The following is an 11,607-nucleotide window of genomic DNA, read 5'->3' on the forward strand; positions in this document are numbered from 1 at the left end:
AGGTGTGCTAAAAATGTGATACCCCCCGTTGTGGGGAACTGCTGAACGCTTTTCAGAGAACTGCACTCGGAAGGCTTTAAATAAAAAGCTTTCCTTGCCACGGCGGGAGCTGATATCATCTGCCTCTTCCCGTTATATCCGACTTGGTGCAGATCCTGTCAAATGTTCTGTGTTTTCTCTGTTGTAATATTAGCTGCCATCCTCCGCTGCCTCGCAGATTTAACTGTTTGAGCCAAGCTGCCCTCTGAGCCCCTGCTCCAAGCGGACAGTGCGTGTCTGTAGAACATTTCAATGCACAATTTTGTTTCTCTTTGTCGAAAGTTGTCATCCTTCTTATTATTTAAAATGCCCTCAAGCCAGATTAACACCCTGTGTTAACTACAGTTCCTATAGTTTATAAAGTGTACACCACACATTTCATGGTGAAATGTTATATAATAGAAATTAGAAATAATATAAAAAGCAAGGACATACATTTAGTACACAATTTGTACAAAATTATAATGATTCATGTTTGGTTTGTAATGGATAGACTGTGTGTTCTTGCAGTCCAAGAACAGGCGCTTTATAGGTCATGTATGTCTTGCTTCAACATACGGTACATTGACTGAAATACATTTAAAATATGCAGGGGCCTTAAAGTAAATTCCTGGAGATTCCAGTATCTCCTGGTTTTTGTTCCAACCAAGCTATCAAATACATGGTTGGTTGGCCTAATTGTTTGCATAAGTGTAATACTTGTACCCAAGGTCTGATAAATCTTGGTAAATCTTAAATGAAGTAAATGTTTTAAGTAATCATCAGTAAAAGACCTTAAAAAACATTCCATATGTATATCTGACAATGAAGTGAGTTTAATTGTTTAATTGAGTTCTGAGGTTGGAACAAAGCTAGGTACTAGGCCCTCCAGACAATGAGTTTTACCCCTGTAAATTACAGTGATGTAAAATTTTTTGTTGCAGATTTTCTTTTGCTTGTCCGAGTCAGTTTTGAGGTTTGCTCCTTTCTGATTTTCTTCCTCTTACATTTTTGCACACAAACAAAATCTTTAACGCAAGTGAGAAACTTTCCATGGGCAGACCAATCAACCAAATATACCTTTGGAATTTTCATGGAAATACTTGTAACAAAGTAACAAATTTGATGACTGATTTAACTTTTGTTAAAGCACTTTGTACCGCTTGTCAAAAGCACAAAAGAAGATCAAACACAAGAAGAAGAGGCAAAGCAAATTGAGAGTTACAAAACATGTGAAGGTTTTCCTTCTTTTCATATGTGGCATTTGCAGTGAGAAATGTCTGCTGTAGTTCCAGCCTCCTCTCTCCAGCTCTGTGCATTATTCCTCTCTGTGCGTTATTCCTCAGTGCATTATTCCCCTGCACAGGGAACAGGGGTTTCAAAGCTGGTGTACTACTGACTGCTCATTTATTCAGTTAGCTTTGCTCTGCGCAAAGCACAGGAGAAGGAGATCTACAATTACAACGCAAACGGATACAGTGTGAAAACATCAACTGAGCAATTAGTAGAAGTTTTAGAGTTTAACTGCATCGGATGTAATTCAGGACAACATCATTCGAGTACTGCATAGTACTAGTCAGTATGTTCAGCAGATGCATGCAAGAGCTTTTAGTTATGAAGTGTTTCCGGTAATAAGTGCATGCATCCATTTTCTAACAGCTTTATCCAATACAGGGTTATGGGGGAGCTGGAGCCTGTCCTGACAAGCAGTGGGCACAATGCAGGAAACACTCTGGATGGGACGATCCAGTCCATCTTGGGGGACACACACAGACACAGACACATGCACTCATTCCAGAGACTATTTTCCCAGAAGCCAGTTAACCTGCCAGTAAGTCTTTGGACTGTGGGAAGAAACCGGAGTAACCCAGAGGAAACCCACACAAACTCGGGGAGAACATAAAAACTCCACAAAGATGGCACCCCAGGTCCGGAATTGGATGCTAAATACTGCGCCACTGTACTGATGCCCTTGATATGTATAGTACTACTGTAAAAAAAATGTCCCACAAATGATTTTGCAGCTTCAGATTATGCTTACTTTACACATGTATAAAAAACCCACTTAAAGGCATGGTTTGTGTGAGAGCACAACAGTTCCCCTGTGCTATAAAAGCAGCTTGATCTCCTCAGGGCCCGTTCAAGTTCTATGCTATGGTACAAAGACTAATAGTCCTCCAAAAACCAAACAAGTAAGACAGAGACTAGTTCACTTTCTTCAATGCAGTGCCTTTTTCAACTCATGTAGCCCTCTTTGGACTCCCGTCTTACCAAAAAAAAAAGAACTTTTTTTTTTGCCTTGTCTGTTAGACATCCAAGCAATATAATAATCTTTTAAAACTGCTGCTCTGGTTTCATGTTTTTCCACCCTGATCTGCATCGTGCATTCCATTTTCAAAGATTTCTGCTTCTATTTCATACTGTTTATCTGAAACATTCGAGTCAAATTACATTATGTGGGAAGTGGGAGCCATTTTTACCATTTAGCAAGTTCTAACAAATCCTGTACTATAACGAGCCACACATTAGAAAAGGGCAGGACTACATCTGTGTAAACAGGTAGAGAAAAGTTAAGAATGCAGTGAAACATGAGACGAGAAATGAAATAACATGACAAATTATGTACTTCAAGTAAAGGTTGGAAATTTCAGTTGCTCAAGTACTGACTAGCAAAAGCAGAGTCATGATGTAACTTTCAATTGTTGGTTTTTCTCTGCATGTTGACCACTGGAGTGTTTGCATTTTGGTTAATCTTAAACTGCTGAATGGTCGTTTCTAGATGGAGGTGTTTTGCTCTGGTTTTGCCTTGTTGCCGAATCCCTGTTTGTTGGAAGAAGAGCAAACGCTAAAAAAAAACACATGAGTCATAGTGATGTGCCTCTGTTTCACATTTATTCACCTGAACAAAAAACATTTCTCTCTGTTGCAGTGTGGTGTGGAAAACATCAGAAGAGCTGAGTCACTAAATGGAAACCCTCTCTTCTTTAAGGTATGCATTATACAGTTAGCAGCAGACAACCTCCCTCTACAATTTATGGTTTCTGAAGGCAGTATTCCTGTGGCTCCAGAAAGTTTCTTTTATTTCTATATCCTGGGGGGGGTGGAGTGATCATTTGTTTGTCTTGTGCTGACATTGTGTATTAATATATTATGAGCTTCCTCAAAAAAAAAAAGTTAAACTCAAACCTCTCTCTCAGGAAAGAACCCTCATCAGTGCTGGTGTCCAGGCAATTAGTAGCAAGTTAATTGTGTAATTGTCTGCTGTACAGCTTCCTTCACTGATGGAAACAACTACTCTGCAGTTCTGTCTGCCCACTGAGGATAATTGTAAATTGTCTGGTTTATATTGCCTTCAGCATGACTTTATGGACGATTGTAAGATGCTTACTCTTAGTCTGGGGAACCATTTTTATGTTGTACAGGTCATGGCTGTCCCAAAATGCATTAAAATAATGTACAGTCATTTAAAAATCTGATAAAGTGCAATAGCTTGCAAATTGAGTTGTGCAATTCCGAAAAGTTTGGAAACTCTGTAAAAGCATGAATATGCCCATGCCAGGTAAAGTTAGTGTTTGTCCTTGGTTGACAGAAACTGTCAACTTTGTTTACTCATTATGCAGAAAAAATAGACTGTTCCCTTGCGTTTCTTTTTTGTTGTGTTGGCAGTGTTTCATAGTGGTTAAGTCTCTGGTCATACAAGGTGGTTTGCAGGTTCAAGTCCCTGAGGTGGAACAGTTGTTGTATTTTGAGCAAGCAGCTCCAGTATATCCAGCTGTATAAATGAGTACCAGCATCGCTGGGGATATGTGCTCCTCCAGTCCACTCAGCCCTAGAGAAAACCAGGATTAGGGATGAGCTGATCTAGCTGCTTTACTGTTTGAGTTATAATTTGGTTTTTGCATAGATGTTCTATACTTACTAATGTGACCAGCAAAAGCAACTTCTGACAGGACTTCTCAAACAAGCTACAGTATATGGTAGAGGACATCTGTGTTGTACAAAGGCACAGTACAGATTTGCTTCCCCTGTGCTCTGAAACTGACAACTTTCAGGAGTCCTTCTCTGAAATACTGGCAGTTATTTTCATGACGTGGAAATTCAGAGGTTTCATTAGGAAACTAGAAGGGGCGATCCTCCTGCGCATTTAACTAATTCTGACCTTTTTGTGGCATACGTGCAAAGGAAAGATAGAAACCAGAAAGTTTACTCTGTTTATTTTATTTAAGCTGTTTGTGATTAAGCCATTGTTTGTGTTCTTATTAAGAAGGCTTTCTGCTTAAATAATATATAACAAAAACTTAATTTCAATCAAAATAATTTTAAGGAGATGGAAATTGTTAATTGTTTGTGCTCATATTCGTACCGCCTTCAGCATTCATAATTTGAGACTGTTTAATATCAGGTTCCACAGGTACCTGACAGGGTTTTAAAGTAATGGAAAGGAAAGCAGTAGGTTTATAATAAAAAGTGACAAGAAAGTGTGGCATCCTCTTAGGAGTCTTTTTCTTTGCCCTACTTTTGATAGTACTTCTTTTTTATTAACTAAAATGTTCTGTTAGCAGATGTGCAAGTACAAAAATTACTGACGTTCCTTTTAGTTAAAATATTCTGAAGTGTGTCAATGTATGCTGCTGGTGCTTTAGCCCATTCTGAGCACTGGTCATAATTATATAGAATATCACAAATTGAATTGTACAGAACATACCCTAAGATGGCCTGTAAGCAAACCAGATTTTAAAAGTGGAAGAAGGATGGTGCTCATATAATTTCTCATGTAAGTATTGTCATTTTTCACCGTCTGTTTTGAGAAGATAATGGTCCATATTTTTTTGCTTATTAGATGCGGGTGTAGATTCTGTGATTATTTTTGCCATCTTGTATCAACCAACTAGGACTTGCCAATAGCTGTTTAATGTGACCTGCGCACATTATAGCCTCTACAACAAGTTCAAGAAAAATTAATGCAAAATCAAATCTCATGGTATTATATTGATTTTGAAAATCATTTGCAGTTGCACACTTCCAAGTAGTGGCCATATTATGAGACTCACATTGAATAATCTCGTTGCAGTCATGTGTTATTTTTTACATGCATTTACAAAAAAGATGGGATAGCAATGGGTAATAACTGAAGTATATTTTTTTGAAAGCCACCACATTTTTTCTTCTGAATCCCCTTTTTTAAAAGGTAGGGATCTTAGGCATAAATACCCTCCCTGGTTAGCTGCAGTCACCCGTCTCTTCCTCTGTTCAGCTCGTCTCTACGTCTCCTTTAACAGGAAAGGGGAATGAGGAACTGGAGCTGTGTGTTTGTCAAGAGTAATTCTGCACACTGTGAGCTCCGGAAGGCGAAGGGCTGAGTCAACTCAAGTCCTCTCAGTCTTAGTTGCACTCCACCCCTGCTTCTTCAGGAGTTCTTCTCATAGTCAGTAAATGACATACAGTATCCCAGGTTTAAAGGGTGATATCTAGGCTCAGCCAGCACTCTGAGCAGTTACTTTCACGTTTGAAGCCACAAAAGTCTTCAGATGTAACACAGTCCTTCTTGTTATGGTAATTTTGGTATACCTATTCCATTGTTTCCAGCGGTTTTTTTTTTATTCTTTGTTGGAATTAAATGACAATTTGCTCACCCTTTATCATTTCTTGTACTTTCTTGCCTTTTCTGGGGGCAAAAGCACTTAAGTAAATGTTGATTTTACTGGTGTCAAGCATACTCTGAGTATACATTTACAAATTTGTGCTTTGGACAGTTCTGCAAAGGTAGTTCAATGCAGTTAAGGAATAAAGTTTTTTTTGTGAAAGAAACCTAACAAAAGGCAGAGACGTTTCAGTTTTTCCTGCCCCCCTTTGCATTTAAGGTTTTATTTCTGCTTCAGTACGAAGCTGTCCCTCTGTCTTCTAATGGTCAACCGTTAATTCCATGAAGAAGGAGTTGCCCTCCATGGTCTACAAGATTTTCCTGGAAACTTTTATCAATAAACACATTTGCTCTCCTAAGGTTAAAACACAAGCAGTTATAAAAAGTAACAGCCAGCTTGCAAGTTTTATCATGAAGCCTCTACATCAGTGTCTGAGTTTCAGCTGACTCCGAGCTTGAGCTGCGCTCTCAAAGGGGGTGACGTCAGGCGAAGCCCTTGATCGAATTAGCGGCCGATGAATCCAACAAAAACACAAATACCGCCAGGTCTCCTAAGGAGAAAATCATGTTAAAGAGTAGCTTCATCAGCATTAATCCCATTGCTATAAGTATCTCTTGATGAAAATCAGAAGAGTTTGAAATGGGGTGGGGAAACGTGTGCCATTTCTGTCTCTGACCAGCTTTAGAGCAAAAGCAGATGAGGCGGTTGACTTGTGTGCCAGTGTTATTGTGAGGTTTGTTAAAAAATGTAACTCCTGGTTCAGCCATTTTTTCCATCTTCCATCTTTTGAACTGTGGTTCAAAGCGAGGCCCTCAAGCCAAAAAGTCTCCTGAACTTTGCCTTGAGCTGTACTTTAAAAAGAATGTATTTCTGCCAAAAGAATATTACATACCCACAGTTCTTGATAGCCACTTTACCTTACCAGCATTACTGTAGATATCGGCTTGTGAGCAAAGGGTACCATCTCTTCCAAACTGACACACTGCTGATAGGCAAAAAGCATTCTGAAAAATGTTCTGTTGACTTTTAAATGGGAACTCGGTTTAGGTTTCAGTTACAAGGCAGAAAGCTTAAAACCAGACTCTGAACTGTGGTCATCAACCAAGATTATTACCAATATTCCGATGGGTATTAAACGAGCATATATTGAGAAGATAAGAGTTTGGAACACAGCTGGATTCTGATTTTTTTCTCTCTCTTGATTTCAGGCGTTGGCTGACTTGGTGTACACTCATCTGAAGTCCAAGGAACCCTGTTCCAGACAGCTGACCCTGCGCTGCCCAATGTGTGTCAACCCAGTGTGTGGGCAGGCAAAAGCTTTTTTTGCCAACCAGAAACCCTGACGTCTCTTTTTAATCTGTGAAGGTAGTAGAGTGAACACCAATAAGCCTCTCATCAGCTACACATATCTCCCAATTACAGAAAAAAAAATATCCCCAGGAATATGATTAAAGCACCTTACTGTTGATAAACAGAAGGAGTTAAATAGAGTGTGCTGAGCACAGAAATTGTTTACAGACCCCAGTTCACTGAGAAAAAAAATCACTTTGTGTTATGGGCTTCCTACATGACTGGAAAAAAAAACTGCACAAGTGTACTACAGAAATTTTCTGATTGAGAAAACCTGGCCATGAATATTCCCACCATGAATTCCCCCAATTTAGTCCCCCAGAGATCATTCGTGTACAGGAAGATAAGAAAGGTCATATACGACAGCAGGCCACCTGGCCCATTGAGTCCATTTTGAGCCCATTAAGTCGCTAATAGTTAAACGTCTCATCCAGCCGCTTCTGAAAGTAACCAGGGTGTCAGCACCAACAGCACGGCTGGGTAGCCTGTTCCAAGTGCCTCCTGTTCTCCGTTTTTAATGCCCTTCCAAGCAGTTTCCATGTGTGCTCCCCGGTTCGTGTTTCACTGTTCCTTCTGAGATTTCGGTCACGTGTTTGTGGAATAAAGACTTGCATGCGTCGGCAACATAAGCTTGTTCAGATTGTGCTTCTGCAGAAGGTGGGTTGACTTGATAAAGACTGAATCCCATGGCTCATAGAGCTGTCAGTAACATATCAGTCAAGCCACAGCTTGGCATGGCAGAGACCTGCCCCTGCTTGGGACTGTTTATGGCCTATGCTCTTCCTGTTATTGATTTAAAACTCACCTCAAAGCTGCAGCTTGGTACCGTCCAGTCTAACACAGCTGCATGAATGATCAAAGTAAAGACATCCAGATATCCCTTGGCCTCCACAGTTATGACTTAGTGACAATATCTTGTTCTGTTATGACAGAGGCAACAGGCAGCAATGGTGATGTGGAATCTCAAGAACGTGCCTTTTTATTTTGTTATGATTTTCTTCTCAGACAGAAACTCAGCCGTTCTCACCTGAAATGTTAACATCTTGTCTATCAGACTTGGCGTCTCAAGGCCAGCCTTGATAACCCGCAGGGCTCTGCTCTTTATTCTGAGCATGAACCCCAAATTCAAGCTTACAATTTGCTGTGTTCTGAAAATCATTTTTCTCAATGTGCTTGCATTTGTTGAATTTGTTCTGGTTTGTCTGGGGTAACGTGGTATTGTGACTATTCTGCATAATCCTGCTCTAGAAAAAAAGCTACTGTTTCTGAAAAACTCCATCATAAAGTCAAAGACAGCAGAATGCATTTTTCTGTCTGTTTCCTTGTTACAAATGCACAAGACCTTCTTGTGCAATTAGTTCATCCTCTTGATATTGTTTCTCCCTTCTCCTGACTTTTGGATCAGACAAAAAATGGTCAGTGTGGGGCTAGTTCCCTTGGCTTGGATGACAGTTGCTTAACCTTTTTTAATCATTATTTCAACTAGAAGCTTGTGTTCAGTCTCTGAGAACACAATCTAAGCTTTACATGATCTGGCAGCTCAGAGCCTGGAGTTACCACTCTTCAGGGCTTCGCTTGTAGTTATCTGGTGGTCTCCAGCGACTGAACCTAAGAAGATCCATTGTGTGGCTATGTGACTCTGGATAATTCTAATTTACAGTACTTCTCCACAGAACAGAGAAGAATAATGACATAGTGCATGGAAAGCTTCTTTTCCAAAAGCAATCTGTGACTAAGATACTGTATAATTAAAAACAGCTGGAGTCATTTTTCTGCTGCACAATGAAGTGGTGACACCGATAAATCCCTCCCTGTACCTGCACAGCCTCTGTCCTGCAAGTCTGATCTTTACCCCTTTGATCAATTCAGTCTAATAACCCGATTGTTATTCTGACCAATTAAGTACAACTGTGACAATGTACTTATAGCTTTCATAAAGAATATCAAAATTAACCTGTGCCTTTTCAGGACCAGGGTTGACCTGCACTGCAGTTACAGAAAGAATATAATGTGCACTACACATGCATGATTACATTCTAGATACACTGATGTATGAACCCCAGAACCTGTCATGCAGGTTTCCTGTATTAATCAGCAAGTTAGTTTGAAGCACCTCAGTTGAATGTGGTGAATGTAAAGACTTAACTATGTCGTAGCTTGACCCTTTCAGGAAATGATGTCATAGGCACACTTGTTTTTTCCATCTGGAGGCGTCACTCATGTTCCCCCCCCCCCCCCCGACTTCCAGGTCTGTTGTGCAAATTGTTGCTCTTCTTGGTTTGCAGTTGTGACTCTTGGACCTCTGCAGGTGGGTTTTATAAGTGGCACCGTGAGTCCTGGCTGGATCCCGCAGCACAGCATAAGAACATCAGAAAGGTTACAAACAAGAGGGAGACTTTCAGACCACTTGGTAGTTGGGATGAGGATCCCATCCAGCCGTTCATTGAAAGGTGCCAGGGTTACAGCTTGGCGGGGTGGCCTATTTCACACTCCCGCAACCCTATGGGTAAAGACAATTCTCAGTTTTTAACTCACTTCCATGTAGTTTCCACTTGTGCCCTCAAGATGCTGCATATCCCCGATTAAGATGGCTGACGCTTTAATCCAGAGCAATTTACATTTGCGCCCAATTTGTGGCGCTCGTTTATTTTAGTCCTGAGGGAAGTACTGTGCTCAAGAGTGCAACAGAGGACTCTCGCCTGGGAGTTGGAAGCCACAACCTTCCAGTTTCGACTCTAACCACTGCTCCGCACTGCTGCCCCCTTGTGGACAGTTAGCATGGAAGGAGAAGTGGCGCACCTCGCATCAAGCCAACGCAGGATTCAGCTTGCAGGCACCCATCAAGTCCTCTTGTCATGAACCAACGGGTGTATCTTGGCTGACAGAGAGCCACCCAACATGATGGCGGTCAGCCCACTTCCACTTGGAGAATCCCCAGCCAGGATTGAGACGTCGCACACGCTTCATCCACATATTTGCAGAGCGCAGAGCTCAGATTGCACCATTAATGTTTGAGTCACTTTGAAACTTTCCAACATCCTTTTTTTGTGGTGAATCAAAAACAAAAAGGCCGATTGGCCTTTTCAAGTCTTCCGTTGCCAAAAAAAAATCCTCCGTTGTTCATGTTATCAAGCAAGCGTATCACGCTTTAAGATACTTTCTCCTTTTTCTTTTTTTTTTCCCCTGATAAAAGCATCCATTGATGAAGCTGTTGTCGATTACGTTGGGTGAAATTGGTTGTCTCGGTCCCAGTAAGCCCTGACTGTGAACGTGCTCATAGCCAGGAGTTGGTCAGGCTGTGACAGGGAATCTGGGAAGTTAAAGATGTTGACCTGTGAGCCGCTGCTCTTCCTGGTAATTGAAAAGCGAGGGAGGCTGTTGTGTGGCACTGTGTGACCTCGAATTGAAAGCACTTCAATTGATTTCCCTGCCATGTACCGAGAAGGAAGGCAAGGAGTGAGGGGGTGAGGGACTGAGGGCAGGAGGAGGAAAGATTGAAACGCCAGATAGAGAATGAGAATCCAGACTAGGGAGAAATTAGGAATACAACAGATTGAAGAGCTAAAAAAAAAGTGTCTTATCATTCTGATTTGTAAAATCCCTATAAAGAAATGATCTGTTACATTTGACTTTTTCCTGCACCAAAAACTGATGATCCTGCTAATGCAGCCAAATTCAAACACAGTTCCTGGTTTAGTTTTTTAAAACGAAAATGGAGACTTTGTTCATAAAGGCCTTCCATTTTAAAATGTTTTGCATATGATGCATCTACAACAGCCGTCTACACTAGGTGTACAGTAACCGAATGTTACCTAGACTTAGACTTGAACTTTTCTAAATGTAAGAATAATTGTTGTTTATCTCATGAAGAATGTATTCTATTTCAAAAGTAGAGATCGACCACTGGAGCAAGCTAGCAGAAGATATTCTTAAGGAAATCCGAATGAAGAAGAACTTCCTCGGCCTATGATATTGCTCTCTCTGTGGGTAAAGTGATGTGTTTAAGGTTTACATCACTCCTCAGAAACAGTGTTGGAACTGCTCAGGACAAAAGTAGGTTTGCACTTGACAGTGTTGTGAACGGATAGGATTTGTCATTAAAAATGTGTGGTGCAAGATTATGCAGTAGTATGCACTGTAAACAGAATCGTGATGTTTTTTCTCAGTGTCGTTGTCAAATAAATATTTAATTGCAATTTTAAACCCTCATCTGTCTTTTTAATATTTCTTTCGGGGGTCGTAAAACGGTAGTCTGTTGGCCACCACAGCTGAACGGTGACAGGTGTTCAGAGCAGGGGTGTGTGTTTCTCACACTGGGGCAGAAACACAGGCCAGCACCAGACGCGTCGACAGAGGGGCAACACAGGGTGCCAGCTGCCACCCCATTTTTATTTTAGCACCTAAAACCCCATAGTGTCTCAATTTCACCAGCAAAAGAAAAGGGAAACAAACGATTCTGGAGCATCTCAAACGCGTCTGTAAGAGCGCGCGCGTGGCCTGAGCTGTGGGCAGAGAAGCGGCGGTTCGCTGGAGATCCCTCCCAGGCGGCTCGGTGAAGGCCGGGCGAGAGTTCGGCTCTGACTGGAGTATCGGCTCC

The 11,607-nt window shown here is 41.2% G+C and overlaps 1 protein-coding gene across 2 annotated transcripts in view; it reads left to right on the plus strand.

Moving 5' to 3' along the window:
* fech (ferrochelatase) overlaps positions 1–11,213 on the plus strand; it is a 31,681-nt gene extending 20,468 nt beyond the window's left edge. Inside the window, exons 10-12 of one of the 2 annotated variants that reach the window (XM_088630372.1) lie at positions 2,948–3,007; positions 6,869–7,025; positions 9,296–11,213. In XM_088630372.1, coding sequence (XP_088486498.1) covers positions 2,948–3,007; positions 6,869–7,003 — 195 coding nt within the window. In that variant the 3' untranslated portion in view covers positions 7,004–7,025; positions 9,296–11,213. Of the gene's footprint in view, positions 1–2,947; positions 3,008–6,868 lie in introns of both variants that reach the window. The other variant, XM_088630371.1, reaches the window with a different exon arrangement.
* Positions 11,214–11,607: the final 394 nt, after the last annotated feature.

Source organism: Lepisosteus platostomus, chromosome 4, assembly GCF_059453375.1.
Source record: "Lepisosteus platostomus isolate fLepPlt1 chromosome 4, fLepPlt1.hap1, whole genome shotgun sequence".
In the NCBI taxonomy this organism is placed as follows: Eukaryota; Metazoa; Chordata; class Actinopteri; order Semionotiformes; family Lepisosteidae; genus Lepisosteus; species Lepisosteus platostomus.